The sequence below is a fragment of the Equus asinus genome, chromosome 7 (genome assembly GCF_041296235.1).
Source record: "Equus asinus isolate D_3611 breed Donkey chromosome 7, EquAss-T2T_v2, whole genome shotgun sequence".
Taxonomy (NCBI): Eukaryota; Metazoa; Chordata; class Mammalia; order Perissodactyla; family Equidae; genus Equus; species Equus asinus.
Window position 1 is genome coordinate 84,413,534 of NC_091796.1, and position 19,607 is coordinate 84,433,140.

Genomic DNA, 19,607 nt, shown 5'->3' on the forward strand with positions numbered 1-19,607 from the left:
AATGGGAAAGTCTCAATTTGTAGCTAGTATTTCTTTAATACCTTTCTAACCTTGCTAATCTACCTTTTTTAACAAAAAAGAGCATAAGCCATAGGCTCAGACTTTTGGCCAAAGAGCAATATCTAGCTGTAATAAAATGAATTTTGTGTTTTTAAAAACTGTATTGTTTTTTACAGTTATCTTCTATATGGCTGGTGATGCCAGCTTTCCATTGAGGATGTAACGTATTCCTTTAAATACGTTTATTAAGGTAAACGTAAGGAATCCATTTAAAGGAAATATTAACTAGGGGCAAAAAGTGCACAGCTATAACAAAATCTGTGAAGGTGGCCCTTGAGACTGTCCGATGTTTGGGAAACACTGTCCTATAGCACTTCTTCCACGTAACCCCTTTGTGCTGCTTTTGTACTGAGGATATGAAGTGAGTTGCATATTATTCACTGAAACTTCTCTGTAAATTGTGGACGTAAGTGGCTTAAAGGGGAAAAGGAACCCAGTGAGAATGAACTTCTAGTCCCATGGTTGCCCCTCATCTCTGATCAGTGTCAGTGTCTCTATTGATCGAGTTGGTACCAGCGTGTCATAGCATCGTGTTCAAGTCTGCTTACCCTGCCAGCTCTGATGCCTTGTCTGTGTTGCAGCCACACCAGGTCCCCTGCTGTTTTCTGAACACACTGGGCCCTTCCATGCCTCCCGTCTTTGTTCGGATTGTCGCCTGCAGCCGGAAAAGCCTGCCTACAGCTTTTCTGCCTGTTGTCCACTTGCCTTTCAGTTGGCAAGTCCTCTCGGAAGCCTTCCCAGATGCCCCCACCTGGAGTGGCTGGTTCCCTCTTTAGTGCTCCCGTGACGTTTGGCTTACATCGCCTTACTTGCCCTGTTAAGTTTGGGGCACCGTCAAACCAGCAGCAGGTGAGGGGTTGTGAACTTTGGTCTCTGGTTCTAGCTCTGCGTCCAGCTGATTTGGGGGCTTTAGTTAGGTCCTGTGACAACCCCCGGTCTCCTTTTCCTCATCTAGAAGATGCAGGCGTGGACGGTGGTAGGAGTCTGTCTTCTGGAGGTACTACTGTCATTTCTATAGTATTCTTTTCTCCTACAAGATTGTAAAATCCTGAGCAAAAGATCCCCAAACCCCAACACCTCCCATTCATGCCTAATAGATAATTAGTTATTCAATTACATTTCTGAATAAAATAATGTTCATTTGAGATACCCAGGATCTAGAGTTCTAAACTCTTCCAGCTTTTTATTTATTGGTAGCAGGCACATACGTACATGTCATATGTTCCCATAACTGTTTTTAGCTACTAAAACTGTTTCTATGTATTTCAGCTCTTTTTTCCTCCTGATAAATAAATGCTCCTTTCGAGTTTGAATCGGAACAAAGGTGTTATTTTGAATCTGACCAGCAGGGGGCAAACTTCACCCAGGAATTGCCTTGTAATTCACTATCTTCAACTTGATAGGGCTTGGCAGTCTACAGAGAGGACACCGACGGACGTCGGTTTTCATCTTTTTACCAGACTCCTTGTTGATTAGACCCCTTCCCGGCAGTAGCTGAATATCTAATGTGACCTAAAACCCCAAAGTGCCAAAATGTGGGTACTGGGGCATTCTTGCTTGGTTTTAAAAGATGGGAGAAAAGACAATACTTGCAAATACATATTGGACACCAAACACAAGAATGGCAAGAACTGGGAACTGAAGGGCAGAAGAGAGGGCACTTCAGCTTTCAGGAGAGGTTTAAATCAGGAGGAGTCTATTGGTCAAGGAAAACTTCAGTTCAGGAGAAATAGCTGGCTTGTAGTCAGTATTATGGGTATAGGGACATCTTAGACCAGAGGTGCCCCAGCTAACCAGTCTCCTGCCTCATCCTGACTGGACGTTGTAGCCAGGATTACGATGGCACGTTTCTCCTCTCCTCAGATTTGCACTTTCCTCATGAGGGCTCATTTGGTGGGTCACACAGTTCATAGAGTGCTGGTCTGGCTGTGCTAGTGACGTGTCGTGATCCGGGCCAGAGGACCTCCTGGCTCTCACGCTTTGGCAAAACTCCACCTCCGTGAGGTTTGGAAAACTTGGGCGATTTTTATTGGACATTTAAAAATTATGAGGGTAGAAGACCTCGCAAGAAAATGGCATTTTGATGTCTTTTCCTCCAGAGGAGTAATGCGTTTTTAAAATGTGAGGTGGCTTTGGCTCCAGTTTGGCCGGTACCACATTCCTGCTCTTCCCCTTACCAGGTGTTTCCTTATGAATTTGGCCCCTGGCTGCAGAGTTTCTTCTTTTTGTCACGGGAGTCCTGAGAGCTCCTTACCGTGGCTTTAGCTTTTCTCTCAGGGGCAACAAGTTGTCACAGTAACCATTTGTCCAAACCCTTGGCATGCCTCTCCAGGTCAGAGGCTGTGGTCAGCAGGGCATGGGCCAGCAGAGGGCCTTCCCCGGGGCGTCAGGGCTCTAACTGCCTGGCACTCGGGTCTGTTTGAAGCCTGTTCTGTCTTGCAGTGGGGAGGTGAGTCTAGGGTCCAATATGTGCTGTGGATGTTAAGAGACTTCAAGGACACTTCCCCCCATTTATCCCAGTTATGTCCCCTGCTAAAATAGGTTAACGGTGTCTAATTAACCACCGAACATTGTCATGCTGCATAAAGAGAGCATCCTGGCTGTTCTCTGAGCCGTGGTACTTTATCTCCATTTAGATCTCTGCAGTATTCCATTAAACTCGAGAGAAACATTTTAACTGAGATGATGTCTACATTAGGGCTGCCTCTCACCCTTCAGCACGTAACCTGTGTGAGCAGCAGCTGAGGCCTTCCGTCGGATGCGACGGGGAGGGCAGAAAAGACAGACTCCGCAGGCGGGGAGGGTTTGTACATTCCCCCCTACTTCTTAGGCACCGGGCCCCAGAGTGAAACAGGATCCAGGATTCGGCGGTGGTCCGTGTGGCTGCAGTCACGGGATGTGCCAGTGCGATCGAGCTCATCCTCAGCTGACCGTATCATGCCCGTTGAATGTCAGTGTGGTCTTTAAACGCCGAAAGAAAGGCACTGCGTTTGTGCAAAAGGACTTAGAAAAGGAGAGTATGTGGAGCGAAAGGTGACTTCACTAGACAGGATCTCTTTTCTGCCACAACACAAGCTGTCATGTTGTAAATAAAACATACATAATAAATCACACAGAACAGTTAAACCAACATTAACTACCAAATTGTCGAGCCTGACACAGCTACAGTACTGCCGTACCGTAAGTTGAGAGTCTGTCCTTGTCACGGAAAATATTAATTGGATTTGAAGCAGAGTCTGTAGCGTGAGCGTTTCCCATGGTGGAGAACTGCCTGTGCGTCTCTGTGTTGTGTAGGGGTTAAGAAGTGACAGCCCAGAAGTGACAGTGACGTCAGACAGCCCAGAGCTTGTATTCCAGCCCTACAGCTTTCCGGCTGGGTGACCTTAGGCCAATTGCTTTACTTCTCTGAATCCCAGTCTCCTCATCTGTGAAATGGAGCAGATTAAATAAGATAATGTGATAAGATAATATACAGTACTATATATAATATACGTTGTTATATAATAGTGGTATACAAATAAGATAATGTAATGATAGTGCCTGGCACCCCACAAGCTCAGTAAACGTCAGCTGTGTTACAATCAGTCATCAGACTTCACATGACAGGCTTGGGGGTGGGGCCTGGGGATGGGCTTTCCCCTGAGGATCCAGGGTGGACATGTGAAGCCAAGGAGGAGCAGGCTAGTGCGGGTCGTCGAGAAGCAGGGGTGAAAACCAGGAGGGGCTGCTTGGGTGTTGAGCTGAAGGTCTAGGCTTTAAATGATGGCAGGGATAGCAAGACAACGCCATGAACCTTGAAGTCCTCCACCTGAGAACCCGATGGGTAAAGAGTGGCGGCCTCACGGCGGAGTGTGTTTAGCGATTTGGAAAGGGCCACACAGAGATAGCCCTGGTTCCGCATCTTGCCAAGTCACTGACCAGGGTCAGTGCCTCATTCACTGGAAAGCAGGAAGCCAGAGTATCCTTACTCCTATCAGCCTGTCTCCACAAGGTGGGAGGTGAGGGAGAGCGTTTACTCTCACTGTCCAGAGTTGAAGCTCCATTCTGCAAAATGGCCAGAGCAGTCAGCAAGTGATGGAGTAGCTCTCAAAAAGAAACCTGGCATTTAATTAACTTTTCAATGTGCTGGTTCAGCAACCTCTATGTTTTACATTTTGAATATTGAACAAGCATCTCTAATCGGATCTGGATTGCTTCCTGGCCTGCCAGGGTGGAGAGCACCTGCCTAGCTTCTGCGAACACCATGGGCTCTGGTCTGAGTTTTGGGATAGCCCAGTCAGGATCATGCAGGACTGGGGCTTCAGTCTGTGAAGGCTTTTCCTTCCTCCCCTCAGCCTTCAGGTCAACTCAGAGTTCATTAGTACTTTTTCTGGAAGAAAGTAGGCAACTGAGAAGTATAAGGCGCAGAGGTTTCCATTTTGCTGCTTAGCAACTGGAGAGTCCAGCCTGCTCTCTGAAATAAGGTGTAGGGCAGTGATCTCCTCTATGTGACTGGGTCCCATTTCTAGAAATTGCTGCCTCAGGCGGGACATGGGGTGAGGTCCAGCGCACGGACGCTGAGAAAGCTTCCCAGGTGTGATTCTGTTGTGCGTCACTGGTTAAGAACAGCTGGCTTAAAGGATTCTCTGCAGCTTTTGATTCTCTGTCTATACTATCTCTTGCCCTCCGTAAGAATGGAAAGTCAGGAACGGACTGTCTGCACAGCAAATCGAAACAGATGTCTGGGTGCCCTGGGGACATCTGAACATCAGCGGGTTTCTGCTCTTGAAAAGGCTCGGGGCAGTGTGTTTGCAGTCTGGCGGAAGTCAGGAGGTGGGGCTTCTTGCTTCAGCCTCGTCTCTCACCAGCTCTGTGATTTGGGTGAAGCGCGCAGCGCCTGCCCCATGGCCCTGCCTATAGAAGGGTGCCGCTGAAACCCACTTCGCCGCTTTTCCAGACCTCAGCTGGGCTGGTGTCCGTAGGCGTGGAAGGGAAGAGTCCTGAAAGGTGCTCTACTGGGTAAGGTGGTCTCGCCAGTGTTCCTATAACTGTCACGTTCCCAAGCCCTTGACAGCCACTTCTGGGGACAGAGGCGTATGGGCCGTGGGTGCAGTGAGAGACCCAAAGCCTGGGCCAGAGCTGGCCACGGCTCTGTGGACAGCCTGGGGGGATGGACCAGGCTACACGGTTTCCTCAGAAGTGTGTCTGAAAGGAAGTGAGGACCCAGAACCCACAATCCTCTACCTCAGCCTGCAGCCCACCCCGCCACAATCTGTGGGAGGCCGGACTTCAGCCCCAAATCCTTCTTTGGTTCCTTATCCTGGTGGGCTATCCCAGTGGTAGACCGCTGGGTTCTCCTTTTTTTAAACTGTCACCAATAGTTTGAAAACACGCTCTATATCATGAATGAGTATGTCTCTATATAAAATTGAAAAAAGAAGTTTAATACTTGTCCTTACTATTTGCAGTACACTCTTTTTTCTACTCTGTGCTATTAAAAAAAGAAAGACAAGAAAAGCTGGTGGTAACCCACTCAGTTGATGTCACGACTCACTATTGTGGGAGATTCTGTGTCCTTGCGCTGGGCCCTGTGTCATTGCGTGACCTGAGGTGCCTTTGGGGACCAGGCAGGTAAAGGAAATCTGTGAAGTGGAGTTTTATTTCAGAATAGCACCTTAAGTTATATTACTGAGATACATGTACAGATTATTTGAGAATTCACACTTCTATAAAGAAATGTACTCTCTGCCAATTCTCCTAAAACATGCTTCCCACTTAGTCTTCCTTTTGCTTTCTCACTTTGGGTAGCTGCACAGCTACAGGAAATACTTCACTGGCCGCTGAACTTCTGTAAGAGAACCAGCGGGGCAGAGGCAGTGATAAAGAGCTGGTCCTGGGCCGCCCAGGGCTCGGGAGTGCAGGGAGCCCAGGCGCGTAGAAGCCGGGCAGTCACTGCTCAGCTTCCCTGAGTTTTCCACGTGGGAACGCAGGTCCTGTGTTGCCAGGCTTTGTATTAGAAGAATTCCAAAATCTGGATTTTTGCACAGAATCTCCCGGTTTGGGTAATGAATTCACGTTAAAACAGAACAAAACAAAAATAAACAGCAGTGTGATCCAGACCAAACTCCTCTGCAAGCTAGACGCGGCCCAGAAGTGGCCAACTTTATCCAAAGCAGAGTGTTTCATGCCATTTCTCCAGGGCCCTACCCAGCTCCCCACTAGGCTTTCCATCTCCCGAGCAGAAGGCTCGCCCAGAACCTGCTACTGCTGGCCAAGATGCGGAGAGAGAGAGAACATGGCACCTGAGGGCATTCCTGCTGTGTATCCTTGAGGGCTCCGTTTGATCTCGCTCCTTGGAGATTCAGGAGGATCCTTGGCTCCCCCTAGAGTGAGAGAGAGCAGGATGTGGGCTCAGCAGCAATTACGCCGAATATGAAACTCATCCCCTTTTTGGACGTGGAGTGGATAAATGGCAATTAGTCAGCCTTCCCCCGAAGACTAGCATTATCATTATTGTTTCCTTCCGACAGAATCCCCGCACCTTGCCATGGCACATAGCTTAGGATGGAACTAGTCGGTCCAAAACCCTAAGGGTAATCAGAGGCATGTCTCTTGCCCGTACATAATGAAGGTGCTGGCCTAGTCTGCCTGGCCTCTTTAATCCCATTATTCTTCTCGGATCCCTGTTTCTGTCCAAGCCCTTCTGCCATTGGTGACATATTACTGAGTCATTTGGACAGCAGGTTTATAGAGTTCAAGTCCACCAGGACAATTAGAGGCAGTGTTCCTGGGGACCCTGTGAGCTTGGAGTGGAGACTCCCACACAGGCAGAAGGCAGCTTTGGCGGCTGCCAGGGGCTCCATGTATAGGATTCCTTTGATTTGAACAGCCCTGGAAACCTGCACCAGCCGGCACCACCACAGTGGGGATGCCCGCGCACCCTGTGGCATGGACCTTTGGTGACCTCCTACTGCCCTTTCTGTCCCGCTCGCCCTCGTGCCCCTAGTCGCTCAGTCTCTCTACTTGGCCCTTTAAGAATCAAAAACTGCACCCTGGGAGACTCCTCAGATTGGTTCCATCCTGTTCTTCCCACTTTACCTGCCCATTCTCTTCTCCCTCCCTGACTTCAGCCGAAATTCTTTCTTCCTTCCTTCCTTTCTCATTCTTTTTTAAGAGTGCCTTGATAAATTTCATGGGAAGTAGTCTACTTAAACTTAGGCTTAATTTATGATTATACTCTCGGGGGAATTCTTTGCATTTTGTGCTTTGCATTTTGTGCTTTGCATTTTGCAATTGCTGGTTGGTTCTGATATAGCTCTTTCTGGGGAGGCTTGCAGGCCCCGCCCTGTCGAGGGCCTCCTCATGCCTCCTGACTCCTGGCTGTTAGGACATGACCACCACTTTGTCCCTGCTCGTCACGGTGACTGATTTCTGACTGAAAAGAATTCATTAAAAAACCAAAAGCTCTGTTCTTGTGGAAATTTTCAGACATACAGAAAAGCAATCATCATGTCCCCAACACCCAACTTTAACAATCGTCAACGTCTTGCCGTCTCAGTTAGAGAACTTCGGATCAGGGTCTCAGAGTGTCAGTAGTTGGATGAGAATTACTGGAAACCTGTTTGAGATGCAATATTCCTGGGCTCCTCCTCCCCTGGACCAGCTGACCCAGAAGACTCTGGCTGCCGGGCCCAGCAGTTTGCGTGTCTGACAAGCTTCCCAGATGGTTCTTATGCACATTCAAGTCTGAGAACCAGCGCGTTAGATAAGCATCTGTGTGTGACAGGCTTCCTCTTCTTGTGGAATGTCTCAAGGGCACTAGTCCCCCAGCATCACTCACAGGGTCTTCTAGTCCTTCACGGGGAGGATACAGAAAGACAGACTCTGAACCTGCAGCCTGACCTGTGTGGCTGGTTCATCCCTTTTTGCCCTTGGAAGTGCCACGTGCTGTCACAGCTGCTCCAAATAAGACCCAAGGCCTCAGTCCTGAGAACGTGCTCTCTACATTGGTCAGTTAATTCTTGAAGGAAGGCACTCTACCATCTATATCCATTGGAGTTTTGAGCTTCTCACTTAACCTGTACTTAGACTCAACAATTTAATTTGGAATTATGCTGAAATCAGGCTATCAGGAGACATTCACAGTGTCTATAATTCTCATGATGGTTGTGGACCTTGGTCTTTAAGAGTAACCCAGACAAATAAGGCACTTGGGATATGCTAATTTGCCCCCACTTTTGAAACCCCCACTCTGATATACCACACCAGGGCGTCAGACTAGTGGGTCCTCATAACCTTGCCTTTCTCTTTTTCAGGTCAGGAAGGAGGGCTTCTGAAGAAATAGAAGAGTATGTTTCCAGTATTCTCATGGCATCCTCTGGTGACCTTTGTCAACAGTGCAGTCTTGGTGGTCCTTATCTGTTGAGCCTGGGTTGAACCCAGCATCCAAAAATAGACAGTATGAATGTGGCTGTGGTCTGGGGCTGGAGTTATGCATCCTGAGTCAAGGGTTTGGTTCATGCTGCTTCCTCAGCTGAAGGTCTGGAGGCCGGCATTGATGCTCATATCATTTCCCACCCTGTGGATTTTAGCATTGGATGTTCAGCTTTCACAGTCCTGACCCATGGGCTCTGCTTTGTGATTATAGATGGGCGGAAGCAGTGCCAGCTTTCTAAACCTAGCCTTCTCCTAGGACTTATATCAAAAAGAAAGAAGGTTTCTGGGTAAAGATGGAGTGTGAATGCAGGGCCACTGAATTTCCCCCCTGCAGGGGTGGGAGGAGCATCCATACCATAGTCAGTGAGATGCTGCCCTGTGGAATGGTGCACTGCACAACCTGTGCAGCCGTACATGGCACACCCCATTGCCTGATTAGATTTGACCAAGTCAGTGGAGGAAAATGTGTCCAGAGACATTTTCATCTAGGAGAAAGAATGGATACTATAAAAATTTGGGTTGTTTCTTTCTGTGTTTGAAACTCATTTTCTGCTTTCCTTTCCTTCTTTTTGGGGGCAGTCACCGCCTCAGACAGCACAGCCTGGATGGATCAGATGACGGAGGAGGTAAGATGCCCTTGGAGGATGTCCGAAGGGCCTCTAGAGAGGTCCCAGAGCCCCCGGAGCGTTTCCTGGGCCACAGCTAAGGCACTGTTTGCTGTGGCCTTACGGAATGCATCTGCAGGGGCCTCGTCCCCACACGCTGTTTCACGTCTGGAGTACCTCACCCCCTTCTTTATCCACTAACGCTCGTCATCCTTCAGAGCTCAGCAGAAGCATCAGCTCCTCTGAAATGTCTTCCCTTCCCCTCCTACTTCTCTCTGTCTCGGATGTTCTTTCTCTGTGCTCCACAACCTCCTGGGCAGACCGCCACTGTAACAACAGCAGCAACAATAGCTAATATTTATTAGGTGTTTATTAGATCCCAGGCACCGTTCTACCACTTTATAGATGTCAAAGCATTTAATCTTCACAGCAACCCTACGAGATAGTACTCTTATTATCCCCATTTTATAGTCTAAAGTACAGAGAGATTAAGTAAATTGCCCATGGTCACAGAGCTAAGTGACCGTCACCCTTTAACTCTTGGTTGGCTTGCTTGTTCTTCCCACCAGGCTCTGAGCTCCTTGATGGTGGACCCAGGTCTTAGTTATCTTTGCCTCTCAGATTCATGACACATAGTAGTCAGTTAATGGCTACGAGGTAAATGAGGGAGAAACCAGCACTAAGACAGCCAGCAGCCACGTCCCAGCTGAAGCCTCTGTTCAAAACTCGAGAGAAAAGATAAAGTTTGTGTGTACTTTTTACGAGAAACCTACTCAAGGGGAGGTTATATTTGGGACTTAAATTATCAAAGCCCTTTTTTCTTAACCCACATATTTACCATTTCCACACTATTCCTTTGTGTAGAACTCAGTTTCCATCTGGTATCATTTTCCTTGTGCCTGAAGAACTTCATTTAACCTTTTTTTGTAGAGCAAAAAACGTTGCCAGGTCCTCTGGCAACAGACTCTCTCAGCCTTGTTTGTCTGAAAATGTCTTTACTTTTCACCAGATACAGAATTCTAGGCTGACACCTTTTTTCCTCTTTTAGCACTTGAAACAGTTATTTCATCGTCCCCTGGCTTGCATTGTTTCTGACGAGAAGTCAGTGGTAACTCTTGTCTTTGTTCCCCTGTACACAGTGTGTCTTTGTCTCCTCTGGCTGCTTTTAAGATTTATTTCCCTCTATCAGTTATTTTCAGCAATTTGTTTGTGATGCCCCTTGGTGTGGTTTAGTTTGTGTTTATTCTCCTTGAACATCTTGAGTCTGTGGATTTAAAGTTTTCATCTGATTCCGAGAATGTTAGCCATTATTTCTTGAAGTATATCTTTCTCACTCTTACTCCTTCTGGGACTCCAGTTTCAGGTATGTGGGTTGTATCAGTTGAAATTGCCACAAGGTCATTGAGGCTCTGTTTTGGTTTGTTTTTTTCCTAGTCCATTTAAACTCTGTACTTCAGTTTCGATTGTTCTATTGCTGTGTAACTCATCTTTTCTTCCACAGTGTCTAATCTGCTCTTAAGCCCATCCAGTGAATTTGTTATTTCAGATGTATTTTCAGCTCTGGAAGCTCCATTCAGTTCTGTATATGTAGATACATCTATATCTTTATATATCTCCCATTTATCTCCTTACTCTGTTCATGTTTATCTTATCCTCAAAAGTAGCCTTTTTAGTAGCTGTTTTAAAGTCCTTTTCTGCTAATTCTATCATCTCTGTCTTTTCTGAAGCTGTTTCTGTTGACTGATTTTTCTTCTGGTTACAAGTCATATTTTTCTGCTTCTTCACACGATAGTAGTTTTTTGATTGGACGTTGGCCATCGTGAATGACTTTGTTGAGTTTCTTTAAAGACTGATATATTTGTTTTGGTAGGCAGTTGACGTATTTGTTGATCAACTTGATCTTTTTGGGAATTGTTCTTAAGCTTTATTGGGGCAAGTCTAGAGTTAGCTGTAAACGCGGAGACACTCGGGTGTCTCCACTGAGTGCCTGGTGGTTCACCAAGGACTCTCCCCTCTGCCTCAGTGGAGCCGAGCCTCTTCCAGTTCTGTATGAGCTCTCGGGATGGCTCGGCTCACACCTTCCTGGTAGTTTGCCCAGCCTTGTGGAGTTTGGCCCTATGCATACACAGCTTAGTATGCAGTCAGTCTGCATTTCTGGAGCTCTTCTGCTACACCACTCCTTCTCTCTCATACTCTGCTTCTCACACTCCAGCCCCCTCAGCCTCCTGAACTTTGACCTCTGTCTCCTCAACTCAGCGGGACCTCCATGCTCTATTTGGGGTTCCTCCTCCCTGTGCCAGTGTCCAGGAAGTACCTAAAGGCAGAAAGCCAGGGTGACCGCTGGGCCTCACGTCAGTGTTTCCCTTCTCTTAGGGATCACAGTCCTGTGCTACCTGTTGTCCACTGTCTGAAAACAGTTGTATCTTATATTTTTTCCAGTTTTCTAACTGTTTACAGCAGGAAGGCAAGTCCAGTACCAATTACTATCTCATGGCTAGGAGTGGAGTCCAGACCATCCTATTAACTAGCCTTTGCATGCAACTACAAGTGAAGGAGGGAATTAAATGTAGGAAACTTGCATGATTACCTGTGCTTTAGCTACCTCACAGGGTTGGGGTGAGCGCCATATAGGACATATGTGAAATATTCTGGGATGATGGTTAAAATACAGATTCCCAGGCCAGCCACAAATCAGAAACTGGAGTTGGGGCTCAGAGATCTGCATTAATTTAAATAAGCTCCCTGGATGAATATTTTGCACACTGAAGTTGGACAGCCCTTCTCCAGTGCCCCTAAAGCCAGGACTGAGGACTGGAGAGGATGGGAATCATGAAAAAAGTACTTCTGCCTCATTTCCAAAGGGTTTTTAAGGTAGAATGGTAGTCACTGGAGGTCAGGAATTCAGTCTACACTCTAAGATTTAGTAAGAGCTTATGAGCATGGTCTCATCATTCTTCGCACTGTTCTTTGCTTTCTCCATTATCTCTTATTGACAAGCTCATTTCTTTTTGCCAGACCTTCTTCTTAGTTCTACTCACTAAACTCCCTTTAACTGTCAAACTTCTCCACCCACTAATAATTTCCAATGACCCTATTAAATAAGGTACCTTGCATTTCTGTTCCAAAGTCTCTTTTCTCAGACATGTACCTAGGATGTCTTCTGCCAGAGCTAAACTGGCAGCTGTGGTGGCTCAGTGATTGGTGGCTGCTGCCCACACTTTTGATCTTCCTGTCCGCACACGTTGTCTGTTGCTTCAGCCGTTGTTTGCATAGTGCATCCAGACGGATGTACCAAAGGACTCAAGGAGGCAGGGTCCCTTCCAGCCAGTGACAAAGCTGTTAGGTCGTTAAGGAGCAGTGTGTCTGGAAATTATAATGCTGATAACTTTGAGGTGCTTGTTCAATTCATGGTCTACAGAAGGTTTACTCAGCTAGTATCTTCTCCAGGCCTTTCCCTACCCTACCTTGAGCCTCTTTCCAACTCCCTTCAAAGGACTTATGAAATCTTACTTTCTCCATTGTTTTCAGTGTATGAAAATGCTACATTTCAAGAAGTAACTGCTAAATGTTACAGCAAAATCTTCTGCATGCTAAAGTTTACACACATTACAAGTGCACGTTATTAGCAGGTTGTGCTGGCTGCCCTTGTGGCATCATCACATTAGAATTAAATTATTGCAGCTTTAAGCAACTCTGTAGGCCTTCTTGGCCAAACCCGTCATTTGACATGTTACAAAATTGAGGCCTAGAGATTCTTATACAAAATAGCAGGACTCAAAGAGGAAGTCTGGTCTTCTGACTCACAAGAGAATGCTCTGCTCTCATACCACGGTGTCTACCAGCATCGCTACTATCACCATTCATTACCAAACGTTAACCATGTACCAGCTACTAAGCCTAAGCCTAAGGTTTTACATGTTTTCTCGTTTAATTCTCAAAACAGATCTATGGGAAAGTTTTCTAAAATCTACTTTATTGAGGGTAATAAACTGCATCCATTTAAAGTGCACGATCTGGGTTTTGACAGATGTATACGCCCCATGCAGCCACCGCCACAGTCAATATGCAGAACATTTCCATCACCCCTGGAAGTTTCTCATACCTCTTTCCAGTCCATCCTTCCTCTGCCCTTGTCTCTCAGGCAACTACTGATCTGTTTTTGGTCACTGTAGAGTGGTTTGCATTTTTTTGGAATTTTATTTAAACTGAACCATATGTATGTACACTTGTGTGTCTGGCTTTTTTCACTCATTGTACTGATTTTGAGATTCATCTAGGTTGTTGTGTGTATCATCAGCCTGTTTCATTTATTGGTGAGTAATATCCCATTGTGTGGACATAGCACATTTTGGTTATCTGTTCACCTGTTAGTGGACATTTGGATTGTTCACTGTCCCTGTTTTAAAGATGAGTAGACTAAGACAAGAAAGGTAACCTTGCTCGAGGTCACACAACTAGTAAGTGACAGTGCCAGGATTGGGGAGACAGCTGTGCTCACCACTCTACCACCAATGCTGCGCTGGCCAGCACTGGAATGTGAATACAGGTCTTCACCCCAGAGTCCTTGCTCTTGACCTCTGAGCTGTAACAAATGGTACGACCCTCAGCCATGTTGGCATCTCCTTCCACAGGTAGGTTGTATTAATGCCAGCTCCCAGGTTTGTAATAAAGAGTCCCTCCCTTATTGATAGGATGCTTAATACAGTTTCATTAAGGAAGGAGAGCAGAAAGATATTTTCAGAGAATATCTCTAGTATGTTTTTCCCCTTTATAAACTTGGAATGTGAAATTTGTGATTTGGCCTTTATTTTGGCCCTGGAGGTTTGAAGCCTGAACCCCTTCCTTGTCGGAGAGTGCACTTGGTTTTACCTTCTGGGAGAGGTGCCTCTTCCCCAGCATAAATCTGTTTTCCAAGCAGTTATGCCCGAGTCCTTTAATGGAAAATCAGCTCATATGTTACACTTCACACTTGACTTAGTCCATTTCACTGTATGTGAATGTTTAGAATCCATTATGTAGTAGGAATCATATGTTACATATAACTAGTTTCTAGAATTATCTTTGCTCAGAGAATTACTTGGTTGGCTAGTGAAGGCTGCTCCTTTGAACTTACAATAACCAGTGGGTAGGCAGACTCCACAAATGATTGCCCTGAATCATCCACGGATGCTCATTCAACAATGACATTAAGCAGATCTTTGGGCACCTGCAAGGGAACCTGCTAATTCCCTTAATGAAATCACATCCAGATTCTTTGAGGTCGTTAGTGCAAGGAGCATCATCACCTGGGAAGGGGCTGGGTTTACTTGGCAGAGGTGGGTGACTGGCGAGCAATCTCAAAGGAGAAAAATAATCTCGGGAAGTAGGAATGAGGCTCTAAGGTCCAGGGTCCCCTCCAGGCAGGTGGGCTCCTTCCACCACTAGCCTTAGTGAGGAAAGCCAGCAAGTTTTCATACAGTGCTTCCTGTGGCCAGTACTGCTGCAGATGCTGGAGACAGTGATGAGTAAGACAGTCCTTGCCCGCCAGGAGCTTCTGATCTAGTGAGAAATGCCCTCCCATCTTCCCCTCCCCTTTTCTAGGAGCCATGTCTCTCTAGAGAGATTTCTCAGCATGCAGCCTCCCAAGCTTCAGTCTTGGTACACGTTGCTCCTTCTTCCCCGGGGAAGGTTCCTAGGGAGAGAGAGAAGCACTTCCTCCCCTCCATTTGATATCTCAGGCTTCCAAGGGAAGAGAACAGAAAAATAGAGGAAAAAGGAGCTTTTAAGATAAGGTGTGTTTTTAGAATGAGAAACGGAGAGTGAGTGACATTTAGAAGGGTTTTGGGATCTGTTGGTTAATCGGAACGTTCTACAGGCAGACTGTTTGCAAGACCATGGCAGGCTACAAGCTCTGATGCCTTTATGGGCCAGGCAGATGATGTAAACACATGAAACAGCAGAACTGTATGACAATGAAGAATGATGGAGCCTGTGGTGAACCCAGAGAGGAGACGTCATATCCTAAAAGTTTTCAAATTCATATTTCAAAAAAGAAAGAATTTTTAAAAGTCACTTTATAGGCATCTGCTTGTTGGATTCGGCCTTTGGGAAGTGGTTTGCAAATCCTTCATAAGACCTTATAGGGCTCTGCTCTGAAAGAATTGAGAACTTTGTTGGGGAGACAAAACATACAAGGTGAAAAGCAATACAGGAGTTAAATAGCTAAGACAACAGTAGCATGGATGGAAAGGCAGCAAATGGTGGTTGCTGTACGGGTGACTTAGATTATTAAAGGCCGTGAGTTCAGAAGGGGAAGCCATCCCTGTGGGCCAAGGGCACTTCAGGAAGAAGAAAGAACTTGTGCCGGATCCTGAAGGATGGATAGGAGGTAGAGAAGAATGTGAAAGGCCTTCCAGGTAAGTTGCCTGGCATAAGGAGGGACTCCACATGGAGAACGACTGAGGAATTCACAGTGAGCAGGAGAGGAGCTGGTTCTGCAGAGCTGGGCCTTGCTTCTGGTCTGTTCTCAATGACAGATATTCACCATCCCCACATAAACTGCCTTTAATGAAGCTTGAAGGTTGCCAATCATCTAATTTGCCAATTCGAGGTACAATCACACACAGCTGGAGCTGACACAATGCTTCAGGGAAGTTGGGATTCATGATTCTGAGAATAGCTGAGAATGATGGACATCCAGAGCCCCAGAATGACCTTAGGGTCCCAAAATTGTAGGATGGCAAAACTGATCTTTCCTCTTTACGTGACCATCCTTTAGTGGCATACTCATCCATTCCTATTTTGAGAATCAAGTTTCTGGTTTGCCCTAAGGCCTTTAGACTTCCTGGTCATGGAGGGTTGTATGGTGTTAGAGAAAGAATGTTGGATCTGGAATAGGAGTGAACCCATCCTCTGTAAGTGACTTTGGGCAAGTCATTCATTCATTCATTTAACCACCATTTGTTGAATACCTACCACGTGTGATGCATGGGACCAAGCACTGGGGATATGAATGGAAAAACCCTTAGTTCTTGTCCTCATACAGCTTACAGTATAGTTGGAGAAATAGGGACTAAACAGTCACACAACTAATGAGTAAGGACAAACTGATTGAGTCCACTGAACGGAGAGTGCAGGGTGCTATTGGAGAAAATGACATGAAGATGATGAGACCCGGACCCGGTGATGAGAGAAGGCCACTCGGAAGAGTGACTTTTAAACTTGAACTTGAAGGAAGAGTAAAAGTTACCAGGAAGGGGAGAGGGGAGTTGGGGGCACGGGGGACCCTGGTGGAGGAGACAGCAGGTGCAAAGTCATGTCACCTTTCTAACCCCAGAGCATTTCCAGGCCTGTTTGGTCTCTTCCGGCTCTCAGAAGGTGAACTCTGGGTAGAACATGAAACCTTAAAGATGAACATTGAGAGGCACACAAACTGGAGGAAAGAAATTCTTTGTCTTTAAAAAAGATAAACAATATTCGGGTTGAAATAACCTCTGAAAACAATTAGATACGGACTCAAGTTTCAAATTTATCTCAGAGCTAAATTCAAGTTAGGAAAGAACTTGGGAGCCCCCAAATCTGTCTTTAAAAAGTGAAAAAGTCTCTGAAAACAGGAGCTTAAAAAAAGGATTAGAGCTTTCTTGCATTTAACCATTGCCTTTTGGCATAACCCGGGACACTGGGTGGAATTAGAACTCCCTCTTCCTGGCAGCTCCCAGGGCCTCTTGGGCACACCTCATCCACACTGGAGAGGGCTGTGCTCTTTGCATCCTGAGGTCCAGTTTTGACAGCATCGACTACTTCAAAACCTTAGGAATAATAAATCCTTATGGCCAACCAAAAAGTGTTTAATTCCTAAAGGATGAGCTGAGTTGAGCCACTTGTAGCCAGAGGCAGTCGGGGACTTAATTCTGCGTGTGTAGCAATCTAGATGATCTGAGCGCTCTGAGTTTAAGGGTAATTGCTCAATTTTCTATCCATGTCAACAGGGAAAATAGGTAAAAGTGGCTGAACACAGCCAAGCAATGAGGCTGGATGAGATGTGAGATGCTAGACTGTCAGTGGAATTAGAAAAATGCTGTCTACAGAGGGCTATTGCTCTGTCGCCCCGTCGCCCCTCTGTTCCCGTCTCCCGGTTCATCTCTGTCTCCGGGCTTTCTGACTCACTTTTGGGCTCTTTCTCATTCCTTGCTTAGTCCTTCCACCATATCCTTCATCACTTCTGCAAGCAGCGAAGTCACTCTGAGCCTAAACCGCTTTAATGTGGAGAAGGAGAAAGTGGAAAGAATTCTTTGAGTACAGATAAATTGGAACCCTGACATCTCAATTCCTTTCTCTTGCTTAGTAAGAATGTTCCTTATGTTGGCATTCTGTTCTTAAGCTTAATACAGCATGTGGGACTTCTTAGGTGGTCCCCAAACCTAGTTGCTTTGCCTCTCTAAATTTTTTTAACTTCCAACAGCACTGGTTTCTGATTAAATAATGTTCCTTAAAATCAATTTTTCTAAGTTCAATCAGTAGGACTAGACGCGAAGGTCTTCCTAAACCCACGCCTCCCTACGCTTCCACACACACACACACACACGAGCTCCTTTAGCTAAATGTATCCATAGCAGGAAAGGGCCGGGGGGGACTCACTGGTCCCAGGACTAGCCGTCCTCTCTTCTGTCTCTGTGCTTTGTTAAACTTTGGTCTGTTTACAGGATATTGGGTAAGATTTGGAAGAGAAGTCCTTCTTGTAGGAAACAGTATTGACAATTAATGTTTGTGAGTGTTTGCTGTGAGCCAGGCACCGTGCTGCTCCACCTGCCGTACTCCAGCTCATCCTCACGACAGTCCCCTGAGGACACACTGGGATTGTCCCCCTTCTACAGAGGAGGAGATGGAAGCCCTGGGAAGTTAAGTAACTCACAGAAGTCACATGGCTAATACGCAGTGATGTGCTGGTAACACTAACGCCTGGCTCTCCAGGGAAAAAAAGCCCTCATTGGTAGTGTTTGCCAGTTTCTGTGGTGCGCACACTGCCACCATGGCTGGTTTCGAGCTCCCAGCCTGACATCATTGACCGCAGAGCTGGGAAGAGAGGACGGCAGTACGCCAGTACATCCTATTTCCACCTTACACGTACATTAGATATTAATAATTTCGAGAGCGTAGACAAAGTAAAATGTAGTAAAATTTAGGAAGTGTTGACTTTTGAGTATTACCTTTATTTTTAATATAATTGAATTAGAAAGGTGTATACTCTTTAGTGATGTTTATATTTAACAACCTGTGTGCAAAATTCCTAAAAATTTAGCCCTTGGCTGTTCTGAGTCAGTACGAGCTGTCCAGCACACCGCCATTTACCGCCAGTAAGTGGTGGGGCTGGAATTCGCACGTGGTCTTTGTGACCCACGGTTGCTGCTCTCATTGCCTTCCTCTTTGTAGTGAGTGTGAGTTTCGTTTCCCAGCCCTGCTTGTTGAGGAAGCTGGTCTCCCCTCATTTTTCCAGCACCCTGTTGCACACTTGCTCTCCCTTCCTGGTTCTCAGATTGACCCGCTGGCCCATGTCCTCAGCTCTGCTGATCCTCTCACTGTGAAGTCTTGTCCACAGCAACACCTGGGCTGAGTAGAGAAAAGCCACAGAGACCGGGTCTTCAAAGCTCCGTGACATGAAGTAGAATCATCGCATTTGACCGTTCCTGTCTTGTTAGGCTTTCTTTCCTGTCAAATCCATTGAGATTGCTTTTAAATAATGAATTCTTGTGCCTATGCTGGGTCCTCCGGGTAGGAGAACCTGTGTTAGGATGAGAGGAACAAGTTTCACTGGGCTTGTGCAGGTTGCAGTGTGAGCATCAGGGAGTCTGGGAGGCCTGTCAGAACAAAGACCCACGGGGCACTGCCTGGACCATGGAGTGCCATGCTTGTAGCTCTCCCACCAGCCCGCCCCTTTGAGACACAGCAGAGGAAACAAATTAACACTGCAGAGACAGGGGACACTTCCAAGACTGAAGGGGACATAAAAGAGCCCCAGCCGGGGGTGCCGGGTCACAGTGTGAATACTGACCTGAGGTCATAATGGGGCCACAGGTGGAATCTGTGCAGGTTAATTGCAGTATAGAAAGTGAATTTTTATTAGAGTGATTCTAAACAAAAGACTCGGCGTGCTTTACCTGTAGGCCATGTCTGTGGCTAGAACCTTTAGAAAGACTCTGCTGTAGGCAAATGTGACAGAAAGGTTTGTGGTTGTTTTTTAATATATCACAAGATGTATTTCAGTGGATACTCCAGGATAGTCTCAGAGACAGAATGGACCTCATTTCAATGATAAGGAAACGTAGGACCAGAGTTGACAGGTAACTGCGCAAGGTCAGCAAATTAGGGGCAGATCTGGGACTCGGGTTTCCTGATTCCTAATGGGGTACACCCTCTAGTACAGCTCTGTGGACCAGGAATCTGGATTCAGTTCTTCCTTGATAGGCAGTTAAGGCCATCTTCCTCCAACAAAAGAAAAATGAACTCCAGTAGACGTAGACTCTTGAGGCCACAGGGACTGGCTTCTCTACT

The 19,607-nt window shown here is 46.3% G+C and overlaps 1 protein-coding gene across 1 annotated transcript in view; it reads left to right on the forward strand.

Moving 5' to 3' along the window:
- The window catches only part of IFT43 (intraflagellar transport 43), a 77,520-nt gene that overhangs the window by 45,471 nt on the left and 12,442 nt on the right, over positions 1-19,607 (forward strand). Inside the window, exons 4-5 of the mRNA XM_014840878.3 lie at positions 8,355-8,387; positions 9,055-9,101. Of these exons, the coding sequence (XP_014696364.1) occupies positions 8,355-8,387; positions 9,055-9,101 (80 nt within the window). The remainder of the gene's footprint in view (positions 1-8,354; positions 8,388-9,054; positions 9,102-19,607) is intronic.